Source organism: Gallus gallus, chromosome 2 (genome assembly GCF_016699485.2).
Source record: "Gallus gallus isolate bGalGal1 chromosome 2, bGalGal1.mat.broiler.GRCg7b, whole genome shotgun sequence".
NCBI classification, from domain to species: domain Eukaryota; kingdom Metazoa; phylum Chordata; class Aves; order Galliformes; family Phasianidae; genus Gallus; species Gallus gallus.
The window spans coordinates 112533372-112556520 of record NC_052533.1 but is presented as its reverse complement, the minus strand read 5'-3'; the positions used below and the strand labels follow the sequence as shown (position 1 = coordinate 112556520).

The following is a 23149-nucleotide window of genomic DNA, read 5'->3' as shown; positions in this document are numbered from 1 at the left end:
GTACGTTTGCTACCCTTGAGACAAAACCAGGAAGAATGAGTTTATTACTGGTAAAAACAGAAACAAACAAACAGACACAACAACACTGAAAGCAAAGGGAATTCTTGCTCCTTTTTCTCACATCTAAGATACACGTAAGAAAAACAGTAAGATAAAGGCACCAGAATGCATGTTATGGAACAGCCAGATTTAGTTTTCACTTGGCAGATGTGACAAGATGTGCAAATAATGTCTAAAAAGAGATGTAGTTTCCACAGCTGCAAAGTGCAATGTCACACTCCTCCTCAGGAATCTCTTCCCATGATGAGTATTTGATGACCTATCTGCAGGCTGCACACACGAAAAACCTGTAAATGAATAACTGATACTTTTCAAAACTCATACTTTAAAGTGCTTTGCTTAAAATACATACTGGGTTCTGCGTTTCCAGTTCATGTAATATGCTGCCCTCTGGTGGCTAAACTAAAGTTAAATTTAGCACTTTTCAATACAAATCAGTTTTAATTCATTATTAATAGTAAGAAAACATTAAAAAAAAAATTAAGAACACTGAAGTGCTACACGTTTCATGAATTCTAAAGCACGACCTTCACACCTCTGTGGTCAGCCAACAGCTAGAATTCCTCTTTCCCAATTTCCTTCCTTCAGCAGTAAGATACAACACAGATCATCATCCCAGTACTGAAGGACACATTTGGCAGGCGTAACAATATGGACCACAAATGGATTTACTCAGTAGGGCATTCTATATCCCAGAGTGTAAGTGGCACTAAACGGCCGCTTTATAGAATGGGATCCCAAAGCTCTGAGTAGCTGTTTTACACACAGTAAGACAACGCTTTTCACAAGTAAATGATCTTCAGAAAGCCTGAGACACTGAAATGGTTACAGGGGAGTTAATTATCAAGCAGTAGGGAAATACTATATAGTGAAGTCACACCACACAAGTGTCTTAGTACATCTGTAGCTTTATATTTCAAGTGAAGGTGCACAGACCCAAAACAGCAATTTGCTTGTGCAATCTCTGGCAAACTTATTGGAAAGAAGCATGTTAACTAGATCCTGAAGTGTCTCAGGAAGTGCTGCAGTTGCTGTTGAACAAAGGATGGAGCATCCAAAGAAAAAACCCACAAGCTAAAACCCCAGAACTAAGGATCAGTCTATCAAGCAAATCCAATGTCTCACGCAGGAAGCCACATAATACTTTTCATGCTCTTCTATAAAGCCTGGAAACCTCAGCTGAGAGTTTTTTATTCTGACAATGCCTCATTACATCCCAAAGTCCTAAGAACTGTGGCAGATCCACTGTTATTTACAGAAGAGTTGGGACACGGTCCTAACCAGCTTCTTACAGCTGAAATGCCACAGAACTTGGGCTTCAAGGAACTCGAAGAAATACTGGTTTTGATGCAACTTAAGTAAAACCTAATTTAAACAAAAATCTTTCACAAACAAGAAATCACTGCTTCGCAAGTTCTAATCAGATTACATCTTATGTGTTGCTTTTCTATTAAAGCTACTAACACCTCAAATTTTCCTATTTTATTAACCAAATCTCTGCTAAGCAGATCACCAGGTCAAACAGCTGGTGCGTACCAGCAGCTGTATTTAAAGAGAGGAAAAATGGAGTTCTAGGAAACATCAGTTCTAATTTGGAAGCTGATAATAATCATTTCATCTTTCTGCGGGATTCTCATTTTCAGTCTGTAGACTATTAGAAAGGCTTGCTTTCTTCCCTTATCTGTGACTGAGCAGTACCCCTGCTGAAAATACAGGGGGTTTGAATATTCATTTTCCATTTAAGCAAAAGTATGAAAGAAACTGTCAGAAGAGAAAATTAAGCTACAGCTGGAACAAAATTGTCCAAGGACCATCCAGCTGTACGTAGCTGAAGTAATCACTGAGTTGACATGGTTAGTCCATTCAGTTTTAATCCTAAATAATTAATACATTAATGCATTCTATTTACGTGCAGACAACATGGAACAACAAATACAATAGTCAAAGATGAAAGCTTGGCATAGGGCTACATAATCCCATTGACAGGGGAAACAACTTACTGATACCAATTCTCACGCCAGGAGTCAGTGATAGGCAAGTCTAACTCAAATGAGATCAGCTCCTGAACAGCAATGGTGCCTGGTGCTGGCTTGATCAGTATCCAGAAAACTCTTTTGCTTAACATTGATCGTGTTAGTCATTATTGAACTAGCAGTACAGGGTGCAAGAGGAAGACACGAAGTTATTCCAGGTTTCCAAATGCAGCTAGGAATCTTTAGCTCTTCACAATAAGCATACGTAAATGGATTCAAATAAATGATATTTCAGGACGAAAAGATAACTACCAAGTGCTAGTATTGTTGGACAGTTACCCCGAGTTCATGCAGATGATCCTATTCTACCTCTACCAGTGTTAGACACTGCCCAAGTAGAAACCATTCAGCAAGCTCTGAACTGCAACTTTCAGATAAAACCAAAACTAACAGTCATATACTGCTGTTGAACTGCTACTGAAAAACGCAACACAGGCATTAGTATCTTTTGCAAATGAGACAAAAAAAGGTCTTTAATAAAATTTTGTGTAGTTATAATGTAAAGTAGGAAAGTAATTGATGTTTTGATTAAAACAAGCGTAGACATGCCTGAGGTCTAAAACTTAGAACTGTGCATACACTACAGAAAAGCTTACTCATAGCTATCACAACAATTCCTTAGGAGAAAAGTAAATAAATGAGACATCGAGTTCTACAAATGGTACCTCAGAGCACACTATAAGAAAACACACAACAACGTCTAGCAGTTGTGAATAGGACAGAGGAGAAGTCTAACAGATACAGTAACTAAATCTAAAAGTTAATACTAGATTATTTTCAGGATAACAGAAGAAAGTTCAATATTTCACATCAGATTTCACAATGTATCCTGGTCTAAGAAAGCCAACAGGCATGTTCAGAGCATACATTACAAAACACCTTCAAAACATTTGAATAATTATTTCAACAGAATTATGAAGAAAGAAATTCCTAACGTAGACAGAAAACACTGAAGAGAAAGAGCACCCAAAAATATCATGTTATGTTGATAGCTCTTTATCAATTTTGATGGCTATAAGGAAAAACTAAAAAGAAGTGGATAAAACCAAAAAAACTCCCCACAAATACAGTATGGCTGAAGAGGCTACCATAACTGGTCTTGTGGAAGCAGTCAAACAATAGACAGTCCAATAATAACTTCCCTCCAGTCCTTCTATCCTTCTAACAATTCAGAAACTTCCACCCCATCACACTCCATACATGATGATTTAACTCTGTGACCATGCTGATTTCTTAGAGACCTCCAGAGAAGCTATGAAGGAAAAAGCCTGTCTACTTCCCACTTAATGGCCTATTGTGCAAACAGCCTCCCCTAACAGCCTTGGACTAGATGAACAGCTACAGGATATTATTGATATTCTCCACTGCTAAACATTCCCATCAGAGATGCAGGTTAATAGATAATAATTCTGAAGAATCGTAGAGTGGTTTGGGTTGGAAGAGACCTTTAAGATCACCTAGTTCCAACTCCCTGCTATAGGTAGGGACACCTTCCATTAGACCGGGCTGCTCAGAGCCCTGTCCTGCCTGGCCTTTAACACCTCCACGTAGGGGCATCCACAACCTATCAGAACACAATGAAAATTTTAAAACTGCCTTAAGATCCAAGCACCAAACAAGGACATGGTACTGCTGCTGTGGCTAGATACTGACTAGGGCGCTACACAGTGGTAGAAAGAAGGATTAGCAAAGAAAAAAAACACAAAGACACAAACCCACAATGACAGAAGTGAATTTGTTCATTTAAAGATACAGTCAGACTCTACCATTATCCTGCACAGATTTGTGGACACATGGCCACAAGTTTTTTCTGCTTAAAATTTCAGTCAGGTAAGCTCAGCTGACTTATCTCAGATTTTCTTTCTGTTTAGCTTCTACATCCTCAGCTAGTCACAACATTGTCATTTCTTTCTAGTCCAGAAGTCACATACTGGAAGCTTTCTATGTCTTCCTGAGTTCTGAATACCTCTTGTTCTTTCCTCTAATGTTGTCCATTTCACACTATTTATTCACTTGTTCCCTCCTATTTTTTTGATACTGAACAGTTCAGAATAAGCACACTGACCTAAAAAATTAAATGGCCTCTTCCTTCACCCATGGAGTGGCACCTTTCACTTCCTGTGCCTACTATTACTTCACATTTACTTTTATTAAATCAGAAGTTGAGATCTTGCTCTTTCAGTTGTAACCACTCTAGATCATGCTACCTCTTCTAGTGTTGTTTGAGAATATCATTTAAGAAATGTACTTGACTGGTACTACAAAAAATTATCTTAAGGCTTTTCCACCAGAGTGAGAAAGCAAGTACAATTGCACAATCATTCATTCATATCATAACGAAGAGAGAATTCAAACTTATTTGAAAAGTAACTTTATGCTGCTCTTCCTCCTGATAATCATAGACACATTAGATACTGGCCAATGCATCCACTGGAAAGCTTTTTTTTTTTTATCATGGAAAAAGGTGCTAATGTTAGAATCATATAATAACAAAACAGAATGAAGTAAATGAAAGTAGTGTGCTTTTTGTAACTCTTCAAATAATACGATATTACAAAATGAGAAGGTTTTACTACTTAAAATACACCAAGACAGTTGTCAACCATTCTGCATTTAGAATGACTTTGGATACAAGTAGCAACAGATTAGGTAGCGTGAAAAACAGAACTATGTCACGCTACTGTAAACAAGGATAGAAAACTGGGATGCAGGAATTGAGGGCCTGAAAGTGAAGAAATCTTTCTGCTCTGCATAGCACCAACAGTTCATCAGGAGCTTTGTTCATTGGGTCTGGCTAGGATGGAGTTAATTTCCTTCACAGCTGCCTGCACACTGCTGTGTTTTAGATTTGTGACCAAAACAGAGATGATAACACACTAATGTTTTAGCTACTGCTGAACATTTCACACAATGTCAAGCTTTTGTTTTTCCCTCTGCCCCAGCAGTTAGGCCTGGGGTGGGTAAGACACTGGGGGAGACACAAACAGACAGCTGATCTGAACTGGCCAAAGGTGTATTTTCTATCACATAATGATCATGCTCAGCAATAAAAAACAAGGGGTAGCCTTTCAAAAGTAGCTGTTGCTCAGAGACTCGGCAAATCCCTGGGCAACAATCTCTTTGCTCAGAGACTCAGTTTGTTTATGGGAAGTTGAGAGTGACCGTCTTCCCATCACCTTCTCACTCCTCCTCCATGCCCCTTCCTTCACTCATTGAACTGCTTTCTTCATCTCAAGCCCTTAGTTTTTCCTCACTTTAGTTTCTTCAATTCTCTCTCCCAGCCTATTGGGCAAGTGGAGAGTAAGCAACTGAGTGGGTGTTTAACTTTTGGCTGATGTCAACCATAATCACTGTTCAAGAAAAAATTATAGTAAATCAAGGTGAGATATAAAATTCATATTTCTGGATGTAGGTGTTTTTATATGTTAAACTTCAGGGACTTAAGTTGTTTACTCTAAGCAAAAGAATGAAAAACCTAACATTGTTCAAATACTACAGACTATGGAAACCAAGACAATGATCTCTTCAGCAACTCTCCAGAGGACAGATAAAAATTTTGTGTGCGAACTGCAGTAAAGAAGGTTCCTGCTAGGTAGTGGAGGGGAACAATGAAAACTGTTGTACAGTAGAGATACCGAAGTATAGCAATAGCATACACTGAAGAGTATGTGAAATATTAAAGGTCTTTAAGAACAGGTTAGACCTGTAAAGGACACTGAGAGCTTGTCTTGCGTTGGACTAGCAAATCTATTTTAGTTTCAATTTTAAGATTTTGAGACAGACTGGTGTACTCATTTCACTATTCGAGTATTTTTAAGAAGTACATTAGGTAATGGAATCTCAACGATATAATTAGTGCTGTGCAATCAGGTAATAATTTAGACCACGTCTTTCTCATATTATAAATTAAAATGTAGTTAATTCAAGTTAATAAAGCCAAACCCTAAAGGAATAGCATCTGTACAAACTACAGAATGCAACTCAAAACAACTGTTTTACTAAAATACTGGTGTTAAGCAAAGTTACCTCCTCTACATTGGAAGCTGTTTTGGCAGATGTCTCCATAAAGATAAGCCCATGCTCTCGCGCAAATGCTTCACCTTCTTCTTTCTTGACTTCTCGTCTAGACTCTAAATCACTAAGATAGAATAAAAAAAAGTTACTCACATGGTCTGTCTGTGTAAATAACATCGTTAAGAGACATGCTTATAAGTGAACAGTCCCCATCAGAACTTATGTACAAACAAAAATATATTCAAGCCTTCATATAAAGTAGAATTACTCTAAACTTTGCACTTACAGTACACAGAAAAGCCACAGATATCACACTTGATCATTAATTCTAGCTGATAAAGATCTTATCAAAGAGTTTATGAAATGCCTTACAAAAGGATACAAATATACTTATCTAGCCATTCCTTGGAATGTTAGCTTTAGACATTGTCATTTTAGGTAATTATCACTTTTCTAGTATCTACCAAACCACACTGCAAAGCTGAAATGATAAAAGACTTTTATAAAACATTTATTAAGATAACCAAACCCTCCAGTTCATTTTTTTTCTACTCAGGAAATCTTCGTATTTAGGTCTTTTTAACAGAGCAAAACCTAAGAACAAAAAATAAGTTATTTTGAACTAAATCACTCATTCCCTCCTGACAATCCTAGCATTACAGTTTTGACCAATCCCTTTAACAGCAGAACTAAAAGTCACTGTAACACAATTTCTTGTTTCCTGCTTTCCAAGTAGTCTATAAAAAAGTTAACTACTACAAAAATAGCAAAGAATACCTTATTGGACAGGACAACTAATACCAAATTCACCTCTCTAGGTCACATGGACACATTAGTATTTCACTCTTCTTTTTTAAAGGTTCTTTAGGAACACAGACATCTAGAGTTTGTCCCTCTAAATATATTAAATCCTGAGCAGTAATAATGCTATATTTCTTGATATATAAATAGTATTTTATAAATATATAAATAAAGCTGCCCTTAATTACACATATAAAGCCATTCTTAGATATTCCATCTCAAATTAAACAGTTTGCAAATACATAGATTTTATCTGCAGCCAGAATGCTAGTAAGAAATATCATACTGGGCTACCATTCTTTTAATGACACATACATTGAACATAAGTTACACTCAATGTGGCATCTATTTTGCAGCAAAGCAAGCTCTTTTTATTTTTACAACTACATGCTAGCTCAGATAAATTTTAGAGTCAAGACAATTCAACACATCATTTAAACACGGAGCATTTGAAGATAAGGATAGAAGAATCATTTTCTCAAAACAAAAAATTAAAGTTGATGCTCACAGTCTGTAAGCGTTCCCAGTATCTCAGCTCCAGGCTTCAGATAAGCTAAACAAGGTATTTCTCATGTGCCTGAGATAGCTGTTCAACATGATATTCTTGAACAAGAACGATGTCTTCATTGCTACTACCACGCTACCCTCAAAAATATCTTATTTAAAACCCAATTCACTACAGTGCTATCTCCATGCTAAAATAGAAATAAACCATTATTTTTATTTGAAATAGTGCCATTGCATTGAAAACTGCAGTGATAACGCACTCATTACCGGTATCTAAAGATATCCATGTAAGAGCTTTAACTGCTTCTACTAACCACAGTTGTCTTCCTCTCTGCATACATCCCATTCCAATAACTCGAAGCATTTGGTCTTACTAGATCAATATAGCTATGCTTTGTTCTGGAAAGGAGATTAAGTATAGCATTTGTCATGTTTAATACCAGTATTTGTAATGTTTTCAAAAAACAGCTATTGTATTTCAGCTTAAATTCTCAACTCCCTTCAAATTTAGTAGTAAGTCAGCAGAACAAATGTATTGTAAATGCATTTTGGGGATTCTTAAAAACAAAGTTTGTTCTTCTAAAAATATTTTGCTAGTATACATGTTCTTGCATGTCTCTACTAGAATGTACTACTGTAAGAACATGTATAGTGCAGGAAGGAAATATTCTTCCCATCCTTCCCTTTGAGACTTGAAAACAATCCCCTTTAAAAAGCTTCTTAAGGACAGTTTGCTTTCTGTGGCACCATTATCTGTATCTTCAAATTTATTTTCATAGCATCTTATGCAAGTAAAGAGTACTTGCTTTTTCTCTCAGTGCCACCTTTTTACTCACAAAAAAACCTGCTGGTCACTGACATCATGGGCTTATCAAAGTTTCATTTATAAACCATTTGTGAAGACTGATTATCACATTCCTCTAATAAAAAGAACCTTCCTGGTCATCTTCAGATTACATATGAAGCTCGCCCACATTTTTACAATTACTTACTGCTTAGCATGTTTTTTTGTTTGTTTGTTTGTTTTGAGGGGGAGGAAGGTAGAAGGACAGAGAGAAGAAAACAGAAGGGGATAGAAAGGAGAAGAAAAAGAAGAAAACAAGAGGTGAACAGGCCAGACTAGCAAAACTAGACCATATTTACTACAAAGCTATTTCTCAGTAGCATCTAAGAAATGATCCAGCTGTTCATTAAAATTTAAGTGACAAGCAGACACAGTTACTTCAGCTGGCATCTTTACCTTCAAGAACTACTTAGGCATGGAGACAAGGAGACAAATCAATTAGGTAAAGACCTGTAACTAATGGGTCATTAAACTCTGAGATAATATTTTGATGTTCAAAAAAAACCACTAACTTTCAGTAAAAATCTAGACACGATGCTACAGTTCAGTAGATTAAGAACCAGAAAAATTACAGATAGACCTAATGAATTCTGTAAAATTTTTTTATGAAGACTTTCAACATAGAACAAAGTCTCAGCATCAACAGGGAACCATTTCGGAACTCTGGACAGTCTAGCTGATGAAAAAACAAGCAGATACCCGTTCCCAAATTTACTAACAAACTTATAAATCCTGTCAATCACTAGGACATGTCTAAAAAGCTTCTGACCCCACTCCAAGTTGGAACGTACAGAATATGAAGCAAGCCTGAAGTTCAGAAGCACCTTGTAATTGTTGAGGCATGCATTTTTTGTATTTGATAAATGTTTTTCAAGCGTATCCAACAGCATGGATTTCACTTTGTTCAGTGACATTTCCTCTACTGTGATTCTTAACTAGAAAAGCAAACCATTTTAAAACACCCAAATAAAGTGCCATATTCCCTTTATAAGGGACAGATCTAGGTGCTTACATGTGGTGTCATCATCATTTAGGAAAGAAAAAAAGGTAATGAGGAAAGTTTTAAATTTTCGCCATCTACAAAGTTATGATTGGTTAAGTTTTACCTTTTATTTCCAATAAGCATTATAACCATGTTGGAATTGGAATGCTGACGAGCATCTTCTAACCAAGTTGTCAAGTGATTGAAAGTGTCCCTCCTGAATATGGAAGAGAAGGAAAATTAAAGGCAGTATTTAAAAATATATGTATCCAAATCATTTTCTCCTCCCTTAGTTAGCTTCTCTACATGAGCAACCAGCTCATTTATTAGTACATACACTTCAGGGATAAAAGCTGGTAATGCCTTTGTGAGAGGAAAACATGCAAACAAAAATTTAATAGATATGGAGCATTAATGAACACTGCCTAAAGATTAACTGAAAACATTTACTACAGAGTATTCTTATAGTCAAAAATCTGCAATGTTATACACAGATAAAGTCTGCTGACTGCAGTTTTAGAAGGCTGTAACATCCTCAAATGAATTCAAACAACAATACAAGCAGTCATTTATTTATAAAATATTATTTATCCTACTTTTGGCAAAAGAAAAGGTTGACATTCGTTTCTCTGAATTTATATACTTAATAATGAATTTAGCAGTGAAGTATTTTAAAGTAAGATCGGTACAAGATGACAATGTTACAGATCTTATAGAAAATGTACACTAAATATTTAATAACGTGATTGTGCATTTAATATTTCACAAGCATAAAGCCACCTACTTACGAATCAAAGACTGATTTGTTGGAAGTCAACTGGAAAGAACAGATTGCTTTCTGACGTTTAAAAATAAGCAGGGAACAAAAGGGAAACTAAGAAATCTCATTGCTTAATTCAGCAACGAGACCCAAGATCCACAAAAAGGAATCACACAACATAACTGTGCCTTGCAGCCTGTATATTTTCACAATCCAGTCGTAATAATTTTTTAGTTAAAAATCACACCATGGTTTCGCAGACAAGAGTTACAGACACTCTATTCAAGACTGCAGAAACACCTCAGTCACTTCTGAACATCTGCTACTGAAATCATACCCTGAGAACTATATTCCCCAACTTGATAAAGACAGCATTGGTAGAAGTTGCCTGGTATTTCTATGTAATCAGACTCAGATATTTTGCTACTTCTTACTCATTTATTTCAAGAATGGCAGCTATGTAAAAAGTTTACTATAGTAAAAGAAAAATTATAATCCACGGTAATAAAAACACAAAAAAGGAATTCATGAAATATTTTAACGTCTTTCTCAATGAAGGTAATTCAGAGGTTCATGGTCAAATACTTTGATTCGTTCTTCCCAAGAGTTTATACATACTTTTTCTCACCAGTATACTGAGAAAATTAGAAGTATATATGCTGAACCTGGGTTTTATATTGATTTTGATTACTTAACAAACATGATAAAACATTAGATTGCAAATATTTCTACAAAAAACCATGCTGAATTAGACATTTTTAACATTGCTATATATCACAGTACAAGTCTACAAAGACACAATTTTAGTACGGTTATAACTTCCTCCATATCCTCACCTTGTAATGTCATACACTAGTAAAGCCCCTGCTGCCCCTCTGTAGTATGACCTTGTAATGGAACGGAAGGACTCCTGCCCTGCCTGCAGAAGACAAAAGTTTAATTATTTCATGTCACAAATTTATGTTTTGTTGCTGAAAATCATAAACTTACTACTTTTGTGAGGGCAAGGAAGTATATGGAGAGGAAATCAGAAAGGGAACAACTGGGGACATAGTCTCTAACACTGGCAAAAGAAGGCACATAAGGAGGAGACACCAACTACAGCACCGTGCAGTTAAAAAAGAAAAAAAAAACGGAACAAGACCTCTAAACCTTTTTTGGCAATCCCTGACAACCCAATTTACTGAATGGCTTCACAATACATGAATCATTATTAGAGCACAGAATGGACTCCTAGCAACTAAGCTCTGAAGACAAATTTGAAAGGAAGCAAATAACCCAGAGCTTCACATTTGAATTCAATAACCCACTCCCTGGGGCAGCTGTTGACACTAGAATAAATAAAGCCCATTGTAAATAAATGATGAATGACATCTTTACGCCCACCATCTGCTGGTGTAGAGGTTGTTGGAAGGCCAAGGATGCAGATTTTATCCGTTATATCATAAACTGCAGCCAGCTTTCAACAGTCTTCAGATGGAATTCTTTCAGTAATCATTTTATTATGAAAAAACAGAAAATGGTTTTGAATTCAATTCTACACAATTCTGCTCCACAGCTAATCAATTTCCCCTGTACTTGATAAATAACACGTGTCAAACAGCCACAGGATGCAACAGTCGTCTCCATATCCACTGGTGAAAAACTTGTGGGATACTGCAGAAATTAGATAGTTCTTACAGAAAAGTATTCCGTAAAAATCTCATCTCCTAGAAGAACATGCTAATCAGCTTACATTTTAATCACCTTCCAACAATTCACAGCTGTTTTGAGTCTTCTTTACCAAGATATCCCTCACTAACATACAATAGTCAACCCAAAACCTTTTCTGCATTTATAAAAACAATTTTAGAACACAGGTAGAACAGTTCACATGGATAAAGCTAGAGGAAAAGGTATAGCTCTTTTCCCTCCTGTATTAAAAATCAAAGCCCTAAAAGATAAATATTCGTAGTTGCAAACCTTGAGCTCCCATGCTTATGTTTTTCAGAAGTGCTATCTAGCAATTAATAGTTACTAGAAAAAAAGATTTATTTTTAATATTTAGTATTAATAAAAACTTTAGCTTAATTCAAAGATAGCACAGAACATGATTAAGAAACACTAATGTTAATGCTGAAAAATGACATATGCAGTAAGATAGTTACCCTTATGACTACATGAAATTGTTCTGATTTAAAACTATGAAAAGTGAGAATGAAATATTTATCAAATATTTAGCCAGACCTACAGAATCTTCTCACAATCACCGTACTTCCATAATATACGGACTGAATTTCAGGAGCGCTTGAGCTACACTCTGCTACTCAATGAGAACATACAGTAGCAGAATCTAGAGCACAATACATTTTTATGCGGTCAGTTTTCAAAAAACACCCTTATCTTCCAGAATAATCAGTTACTTCAGTTTAAGAAAACATTTTGTCTTAGTCACCCCACCGGAATGAGTTACAAAAGACAGAAAATACATTCACCAGTTTCAACTCAATTGGAATATGCTAACATATATAGACTAGGACAAGAGTCCAATCCAAGCCCATCTTTATACAGACAAAGGTAATAAAATACAGGCAACCTACTAGAGTACATTAAGGAATAGTAAAAACAAACAACTGTTTAGCTCAGTACTGGAATCCTTGCCCAGGAGCTCCCAAAAAAGTTGAGTTTTTTCTTGGTGTGGTGACTTGCTCAAGTGCATAGTAGATGCATAAAACCTTTTCCTCCTGACTAGACAATAAACAAGTTACTGTTACTAATACATTCTACGTATTTAAAAAAAAAAAAAAAAAAAAAAAGAAGTACATTACTGAGACAGAGCCTACCACATTTAAGATTGCTTGTTTCACCCTCATCAACTCAACCCTGTCATGTTAAATAATTTGCTGTGGAAGACGAACAAGTCAACCACAATTGCCAGAGGTTCTACCAGTTCTACAAGAACATACCAATTTGGAGTTCTTACAAGAATCACTTGGTATTTAAATCCTGATATTACTGTAACATTTACAACTGTTTATTACTTGTCTGTGATGATATCTCTTAAATATCATTGCTTCCTGAAGGAAAGACTGAGAAGAGGGTGGAAAATGTTACTATCTTCCCCAGAGATAACGGTTTTCCATTTAGCAATAATGAATTTGTGTTTACTTACACCATGACAACAGAAACCAAAGCCTCTTTTGTATTCTAAACAGAAGAAAATTGACTTTCTATAGAGAAACTCCATGAAATATACTATATAAAGGTATATATGTACATGTAATACATAAAAATGCATCTTTACATGTAGAGATTTATCTATTATACATAAAACAGTAAGAAACATTTATTTGAAGTCTATTTCAACAACAGAAATCTAAATGAGTGAACTGTAAGGTCAAAATAACATGGGTTAGGCATGTAAAAGATTATCCATGTATACTTATTTTTATCATTATTACTTGAAGCATTTTTCATCTGACAACTTGCTCTTTTGCTTCCAACCCCTTTATTTCAAGAGGAGGGTAAGACACAATACAGAACCACAGGCTACCACCCCAAAATATAATAATTATTACTATAACAACATTTTAAAATACAAATTTCTTATGCTTTTAATACTTCATCTGACTTGCAAAGAGGGACCAATTAAAGTTCAGCTACTTGCCTCAAGAAGCAATACATAGAACAAGCAGTAAGGAAGCTCAGTATAAAACCAAAACCAGGTTTGATACGAGAGGAGAGCCCTCTATCTTGTCAAGTGGAATTAACAGCATGCACACAATCTCTTCCATACTCTCGTAAAATGCAACGCTCTTCTCCGCTTCTATATTGAAGGGAATTTCCAAATTTTCAGTTTCCTCACAGAACAACTGAAATCAGAAGGGATCTCTGTTCTGGATCACTGTAACTGGATCACGTTATCCAGTCCCTGCTCAAGCAGAGACACCCCGAGCCCCGGTGCCCAGGGCCACGTTCAGGTGGCTTCTGAAGATCTACAAAGCAGAGACCACAACCTTTCTAGGGAACGTGTGGTAGTGCACAGTCATTCACTGAGATTTTCTTTTTCTTTCCCGAAGAAGTGTTCCCTGGTGTTGAAAGGGAACCCCTTGTGTTCCAGTTTGTGCCCATGACATCTTGTCTTGCCACTGGGCTCCATCTTCACTGTACACTCCCCTTCAGATATTTATAGACCCTGGTAAGAGTCCTCCCTTATGGCTCCTTCAGCCTGAAGGGTCCCAGCTCTCAGCATCTCTTCAAGGAATGGTGCTCCAGTCCCTTCATCATCTTGCTGGACTCTCCAGTACACCCAAGTCTCCTGTACTGGGAGCCCAGAACAGGACACAGCACTTCAGGTGTGACCTCCCTACCTGCTGACAAGAGGGGAAGGAGCACTTCCCTCAACCTGTTGATAACACTCTGCCTGACACAGCTGTTTAATTTTTCAGCAACATATGCCAGAGATTGAATGAGGGAGTAGGGGGCAGAGGAGTTAGTAGTTAGTGGCAGTAGACACTAAATGAAGGCCTAATTACATCTGGTAGAGACAATACAAGCCTTTGCTTTGAGGTAATGTCAGGTTACATCCACTTTCAGAATTACACTGAAAAGGAAGGGAGAAGGTGGAAGCTGTTTTAGATAAGAGACAACAGCAGGTATTTCCCTCATAGAAACGCTAGCCCTGACAAGGTAGCCTACAGGAACTAACACTCAGCCATACTGTGCAGGCCTGAACACGCCTCTGTTCTTTTCAGGTTAAAGGGTACTAGTTCTGGCATGAGCTGTAGCTCATTGAAAATGAGAAAAAGTGAGCTTCTGATAAACAACGGACTCTTTGTTAAATAACACCTACTTTGGCTGTCTTCTGGATTATGAGCTTTTAGAGTTCACACCATATCAGTTAATGAAGATAAACCTTCTGAAATGAGAGACTTAAGTAAACATAGTTTGAGTTACAAGTCTTCAAAATAGTACTGAAAACCTTAATCCCTGCATGAACTGCTCAATTGCATGGACATATATTCCCGCTCTTCGCTGAATATAAATCTCCGTATAGACCAAGGTGCAACTTCACAGTAATGGTATAATCAGAATGTAAAGCATTACCCATCACATTAGGTACACAGAGATGCAGGCCCTGTGTTCAAGTTTTCTAGGCTGTTAACTGTGTTACAGTTGACACACCTGTGGCACATGAGAAAAAAGACTTCATGTATTACTTTTCCTATAGGAAATGTCAGCAGCATTTCCAAGGATGCAGAGTAGTTATGGAGGGTTTGGTTGTGAAACGTATAGACAAGTCTCTGGTATCAAAAAGGGTACTTTGAAAGATCCTGAATTGTGTATTTTTGAATCTATGAGGACTGCTCCAGAAGTAATGCCACTTATATTATTACATTGGCACACGACGTCAGAGACAGATGGTGGTGGTGGTACGGCAGTAGAGACTGAATCTTCCTGCCAATATTCCATTACATTTTGCTGCCACGTGACAGATGGAAGCAGAGGGGCAGTGTGATCAAATTGTGTCTGACATGGAAGTGCATATGAAGCAAAGGGGTGGAAGTGAATTCCTCCATGTGGAAAAACTTGCACCATTGACACTCATCAATGCTTGCAGTGGGTGGTGCATTTCAGCAGTGGCAACAGCAGGTCAACTCCGTTGGTGCAGATTTTTTATAAGCACAGCATGCAGGCTCTTGTTCACTGCTGGTGAAAATGCATACCTAATTACGGTGCCTATGTTGAAAAACAGTGTTTTGTAGCTGAAAATTTTCTCTATCAAACAGTGTTATTGCATTCTTTGCACTCATTGTCATCTCCATGGAAATAAATAGGTTGCTCCGAAAGTAATGCCTGCTATGTGTAAACTGAAAAAAAAAATTAACCAGTTCATGCCACTGTCAGACTACTTATGATAACTGCCAGTTGGGATCTACTTCAGCACGTTGATGCCTCAAATGAAACGTTCCAGAAAGGGAGAAGAGCGATACATATCCTTCAGCACAGCTTTGAAAGCTATAAATAAGGGTACAGCCTTTTAGTCACACAGTAACCTGCTGATACAAATGCAATAATATCTTGCCATTATGTCTCTTAGTCTGGAATAAAAAAAAAATTTAAAGTGATTTCCTAGCATCTATTACAACGAATAGGCATAAAGGCAGTGTAAAAATCAGAAAACAACACTGGTGCCTTCCAGCAAAAATGTTCTTTACTAAGATCCATCTCTTGTAGAAGAGATGGAGCTAAAAGACACAGGTGAATATGAATTCATTTAAACTTTTTAAAATGCCAGACTTATGTGGATCATTCAGTCAAGTTACAAACTGCTTCAAAAATAACTGTCAGCATCCTAATAAGAACTGAAATTTCACGAGGAGTAAGAATACCCAAGGGTGGAACTGTACACATGCCTTTATTTTCTGATGTTGATTGCATGCAATTTAGACATCCAAAGCAATTCCCAACACACTAACAGAAACAGAAAGCTTCAGCTCTCCACTATTAGAAGTACCCTCATGAATTATTTTGGTTCATAAATATATTTGAAACCTTTAAGTAACTGGGGTCACTTGAACTCCAGTTTCACTGCAGACAGAAGGAAGACTAGCTCTCCTATCTCAGGCCTTATCCTAAGCAATACCTTTCTCTGTTATTGTGAAATGCGATGAGGAACTGACAAGAAATAGAGTGTGAATATAAAATACAAATATAGTATATCAATAAACAAATAGATTTAAGCACATTACAGACTAAGGTTTATGAATACTAAGCCAGACAACAGATCAAGTTACCGTGGTTTCCTGAAGTACTATCACTAATGTGAACAGTAACTTAACAACAGGCACTGAGGGTCAGATGATGGCCTTAATTACACAAACAGCAAGAGGAATAACTTCTAAATGGACAAAATCCCTCCAAGCTCTAACTACCAAAGTGAGAACAAAATGTAATGAAATAAGCCATTAATAAGACAGTGAGGTTGGAGGCTATGGGCTCGTGCTCAACCCTAGCAGTCTACAGTATCACTAAGATGAAATGAATATTCATTTAACATATAAGGGGACTTGGTTTGGTCTGCTAGATTCAAGGTATTCATAAATACATTAAGAATAACTGACTTTCCAAGGAGGATTGGTAGAATCCAAATATCTCAATGCAGACATATGTCATATTACAGTTTTACTGGAAAAAAAAAAAAAACACGCCTTCAACTATACTTTTCATCGTGCACAAACACACCTTTTGGTGCAAGCTCTGTTACCAAAAGCAAACAAACCCACCAAATCAACAAAAGCATTGTTAATTCAGTTAGATCACCTATATGCAAACAATGCAAGCATTTGAAAACAGTTTATAAGAAAAGAATTTCAAATTTGTCTAACAAATCTGAAAGACAGAGGTCTTTTTTGGTTATTGTTTGTTTTGTTTTTAAATATGGGCTTACAAAGAATAAAGCACTGTCTAAAACTGCCACACCCCACATCTACAAAAACTCAAGGAGAAAACTAGAAAAACCATGCTTATTTTCTAACAAGAATCATGTAAACACAATAGCAAAACATAATATTATTGATCATTGATTTCCATGACTGGAGAAATATTAACAATTTTCTTCAAACAAAAAAATTCTCATTCACGTCAATTAAATCTGTAAAACAAAAATAGTATTACTTAGACTCAGTAGTAGTCTAAGTCTAAGTAGCATCTGAGAGAACTTTAATTCCCACTTTCAAGTGCTGCTTATTTTTGCTCATCAACAATGATGTAAGTAACAACTACAATACAGAACAACTCCCCTCAATAACAAAAAGGATATTGACTCGGCCTGGTAACAAGCCCAGCAGCATTCTGCAACAATGATGTTTTTTTCTGAGGAGAAATGATTTTTATATTCCCAGTGTTGTACTGCCACAAGACAAGCAACCCTCATCTACACGTTTATTTAACCCTGTGAAGCTAAACAGCTCCCAGAACAAACATGGTGGCTGATCCTTACCAGCTTCTACAGGCCACTTCCACTTCTAGGCCCCCATACAGGAAGGGGATGCCGGTAAGTGATGCTAGCTCAACTATCACACTCTTCCAAAAAAAAAAACCAAAAAAAACCATTTTTGACAAAACTACTTCTCAATCTTTCCAACTAATGAAAATCTTTCATACAATAAAGATCAGAGGAAATGAAATAATCTAGAGACAGATGAAAGAACAATTTGATAATCAATTGATAATAATTAATACCTGCATCTCCCTTGACTGACCTAAAAGCATCATGAAGCAGAAGTGAAATCCAAGGACTTCCAAGGACTTCCAGACCTAAACACCTTGACATGCCACAGCACACACAGCAGCAAGCTTGTGGAGCTAGGCAGCAGGGAGAACCTATCCAGAAGGACCCTCCACTACAGGGAGATGATGAGGAGATGCACTGGTTGCTGGTGCCAATGCTGGTGCCAATGCAGAAGTAGTCCTGAGACTGCAATGCTGAGCTCAAGTACACAGTGCTCAGACCAAGCATCTTTTATGCAAGTTTTTTTTTCCCCTCTCAATATTCTCTTTTCATTTCACTTCAGACTAGTTTTACCAGACATCAGCTCACAGGAACAAATACCGGGCTACAATTGCTAATGGGCACACATGCATTCCTTGAGCATATCTTCCAGCGCAGCCTCATCCAAAAGGAATCCAGTTTGTGTACTCCCACACAAAATCCAGAGTGCAGTAAGCAGACCCTGTTTCTGCGGCCTACTCCTGAATCAAACTAAGATGCTATTGAAGTAAAATATACTCGAGTTATGGTACCAAAAAAAAAAAAAGTCCAACAGAAACCACACAAATGGATCTCACTGACATACAATGCTGTTCACCCTCAGCTGCCCCTGAGTTCATCTACTCCTGCAGTGAGGTATGCTGCAGCTTCCACACACTGTCCTTTACTAAGGAACTAAGGAATACACCTTTCCTTGGAGCTGCACTGATCTGCTGAAGACAACAAACTGATCACCACAGCATTAAAATATCAGGCAAGAAAAATTTGCTTAAGAAAGCCGAAGTCCTTATTTACTTTTAACTAGGGGAAAAAACTTTTTATCTAGTTTTCCATTTCTCATGCCTCTGCTCAAGATGCTTCTTGCTCAGTAATAGATTAAAAGTAGGCATGTAAGAATAGCACTAAATCAGAGAAGCGGTGGTGCTGTGACTCAATGTATCAAGTTTTCTCAGCCATATGTGTAAAATGAACTTTCTTTTGTCAAATAGAAATTGTTACAGCTTAATAAATATCAAGATAGCACCAGCAACAATTAGCAGCTTTTGCTAACAGAAAAAGAAATCCAGGAAATGTTCAGCCCAAACAAACAATAGAGACACAGTAACTTCGGTCATTATGGACATATTTGTGTATCTTGGCATTCATATGTTTGAAATGTGCCTCACTGTATTTCTTATCTTACTATTTCTTTAACACCTTTGCAGCCAAGCCCAAAACTGAGCCATTGGAATGTAGATATACTTATGAGACTTGATTACAATAGATTTATCCTGCATTTAAAAAAGTGCACACAGTTCACGTTTTCACTCCAGGCAACATACTAAGTCATTCACTGCTTACAATTTATAAATTATTAACTACTATCATCCAATCTATTCAAAGAATATAAAAGCTTTCAATGAGTATTTTTAATATATGTATGTTATCAGTTAAGAATGTAGCCAAATAAAATCCCTGCCAAAAAACAGCTTATAATTTATAGTCAAGAGCAACTCCGTTGAATTTGTGACTATTGGACACGTGGTGTGAACATAAGCAGCCAAACAGAAGAGCTACTCAATCTGAGGCATGAAGTAAAACAATCTACTAAAAAAATAGGTAAAGCTCACTCATATCCAGGAAACAGGTAATAGCACATTAATAAAATCAGTCTGAAAGATAATGAAATGCAGTGACTACATAGATGGTAAAAAACATAATTTTGTCTGCAGACAATCTGTCCCAATTTTAGGAAACCAGGATCAATTTGCCTTCACGGTTATGTTACATACTAAAAGTTTGCTCCTGAAACTTCTGTTTCTGCTGCCCTTTGGCTGCCTGTTGAACTTATGAAGTCTCAGCTACTTTGGTAGTTCACAAATCTGCAGTTGTAGCTGTAAAAATGTCCAGACGTAGAAAAAGCCTGATGCACAATCTGAACATAATTCATTTATACCACAGAGATTATGTAAGGAGGCACAGGTTTTAGACATGAATTTAAGTGATGATCTTATAAAATAAATAAGGCACATTAGATTTTAGCTATGAAGTTCGCTAAAGTACTGCTTTTGTTTACATTTTTAAATGTACACACGTATATGAATGCATCTCCCTTCATTAATTTGCTATGCCAGAAAAAGCACAAATACAAATCTACACCTGTTGGTTCCTAAAGGTATCTTATAATGCTTTTGGAAAAGGAAATAAAACTGTGACTTATCAAACAGTTAAGCACACAAGAAAGACAAAGCTATTGGTATGGGTGTCTTAGAGATGTTGAATCATGACAAGAACACTGAGAACACTGCTCTGTGCTACAGCAACAAACAAGAATATATGTGACTTTGCTAATACATGTTTTAATCTGAAATCCCCCTGGAAATCAAGGTCTTTGGGTTTATTTTGGTAGGCTTTTTGAAACCTTAAGCTTTTACCAATCCCTTCTCAACTGTCCAAGTATTACGATAATGACCACAGTGAACTGGAGTTCCTGACATTTTCTGTGAAAACAGTGAGCAGTATCTTTTATATCCTACATCGCAAATGCAAAAATCTACTCTAGAGAGCTCTTGAACAAAACTTGTAGACACATGCCAACAGAAAGTTTGGATGTGGTTCTGGGCAGTCTGGTCTAGTGGTTGGTGACCCTGCACATAGCAGGGGGGCTGAAACTAGATGATCGCTGTGGTCCTTTTTCAACTCAGGGTATTCTATGATTCTATGAAAGTTACATGAGCCAAACTTTGTATGAGCATAGAGAGAGAGAGACTACTGAGAGGAATCTAAGTTCTGGATAATACAGCAAGTTTTGGAAAACAGAAAAGAAAAGTGAAGTGTCTCATAAATCTGAGAAAGCATTGCCTGTGAATGTCATATTATGGTGTAAACAGCAGCAATTTGCAAAGTTTTAAGAGCACATCACATCAAAAAAAAATTATTTTTTTTTTAGCAAATTTTAATGTTCAGAGAAGTCACAGAAAGCTGCAAGACTTAGGCTAACATGGCATAGAACATGTGGAGCTTAAACAGAATGACAAAAGCTAGAGGAGATGTGTTTAAATGATTTGTTTTATTACTTACCGTATCCCATATCTGAAGCTTTATCTGTTTTCCATCAATAGTGATCATTCGAGCCCCAAATTCTACACCTGGATAGATTTTACAGAAGGTTACATTATTAGAAGACATCAGAAAGAAGAACGTTTCCTAGAAATACAATATTGAGCTAACTTTTGTTCCTACATTCACAGTAGTTGATAGTCTATTTCTCCTCCTGCTTTGGTTAATTCTTGAGCTGCTTTAAAGAGCTTGAATGTTTTCCAGAGGGAAGAAAATTGTAACTTTCCAATTGCTTTATAAATACACTGATTAGACTAAGTGCTAAGGAGATATTTCCTACCAAGTTTTCAAAATGATTTAACAGCTCTTTCTCAGAGCAGAAAAAACATGTGCTTGGGTCCAAGCAGAAAACTGAATGGAGTCATGGTCATTTTTAATGCTCTGCCAATGTTTTACAACTGCAGACAGTTTAGAAGAAATTAAATGTACAATTCATTATCAACAGAATAGTCAGAACAGTCAAAAGAATGTCACCTTCAACAAGATAAATTCTGTTGCTGTATTAATTAGAATTCATCTGCCTTTATGAAAAAATGCTTCCAAAATCCAATCCAGTTAAAGATCAAATCTGCTAAGTAGCAGAAGAAAGTAACAGAGGGAAAAAAAAATTCAATCAACAAATGAATTTCTTTAGTGGAGAAATGCAGCATTTTCTATCAGCCTTTTAAAGAAATTCTGAGATCATTAAGAGTAAATGAAGCATAAATTTGAAGCTATTACTACAGGATTTAAAACATGAAAAATACCTAGAGTTAGTGGACATAACTATAAGACTACAAAGTTTCCATTAAACTACGATTCACACATCTACTATTTCATTAAAAAAAATATGAGATTTAAGAGTGTATGTTTCATTTAAAATTGTCTAGACTCATGTCTTCAATCCTCATCTTGAAGGACTCCAAACACCTCTTCAAAAGCTTGCAGTGAACGTTTTGGGGCATGGTTACTTTCTGCAGAAGTAATGACTATTGGGAAGGGAGAGGCAGGAAGGAAACCACCCTCCCTCTCACAGGATACTGGAGTCAAACAGAACCCATCGGCCAAAGAATGCTGTGCTCTATCATCTGAATAACTTGCAGTAATTACATGCAAAATAAAAAGAATGGGAAGGCGTGCTAATGAGGGAGCAAGTGTAAGGTAATGCTCTGATGTTGAGTGCCAAGCCAGAGGAAGGTGCTTAAGGCTAACTCAAGTGTCACCATTTATTACTTGATCTCAAAAATGCAGATACTGAGCAGCTGATTTAAACTCAGCAACCTTCCTTAATGCTTAGTTCTACACTCGACCTCACAGAAAAGTCAGAAGTATTTATCCTGTTTCATCAAAGTATTTGCTAAGAGAAAAACCTGAATTTGAAACAACCCACTTTGAAACTATGTTCTCTTAAAGAGGGAACAGAAGCTTTTCAGGTTTGCAGTTGAAGGTAAATCCTGAGCACAACGGGCAGGGCTAACAAAACTTTACAGTAGTTTTTGCCACCTACTCCATCTACAAAAATCATAGTCTAGTTTTGTTTGTCTGTTAGCTGCATCATGCAGCTTCTCTTTGCTTCAGTTATTCCAATAGCAGATACTTTCGTTTTCAAATGAAAACTATAGGGGTAGTTGTTGCATTTTAAGTTCTAAAGTTTGAGTATCTATTACAATTATGCACAACTCAGCACGCAGCTAAAAGACAGGCTATACAGAAGCAGATATTTTTCTGTCTCTTTTTTTCTTCTGATGTTCACTGAAGTTTATTTCTGAATTTAAGAAATAATATGCTAGACTAGCTATACTACAATTATAGGTGGAAT

General features: G+C 36.7%; 1 protein-coding gene across 2 annotated transcripts in view; it reads right to left on the bottom strand.

The window, feature by feature from the left end:
* The window catches only part of RAB2A (RAB2A, member RAS oncogene family), a 42699-nt gene that overhangs the window by 7407 nt on the left and 12143 nt on the right, over positions 1 to 23149 (bottom strand). For both annotated transcript variants that reach the window (XM_040676473.2, NM_205228.2), the window contains 4 exons: positions 21313 to 21380; positions 10838 to 10920; positions 9366 to 9458; positions 6120 to 6231 (listed from right to left, as the gene is read on the bottom strand). In XM_040676473.2, coding sequence (XP_040532407.1) covers positions 6120 to 6231; positions 9366 to 9458; positions 10838 to 10920; positions 21313 to 21380 — 356 coding nt within the window. The remainder of the gene's footprint in view (positions 1 to 6119; positions 6232 to 9365; positions 9459 to 10837; positions 10921 to 21312; positions 21381 to 23149) is intronic.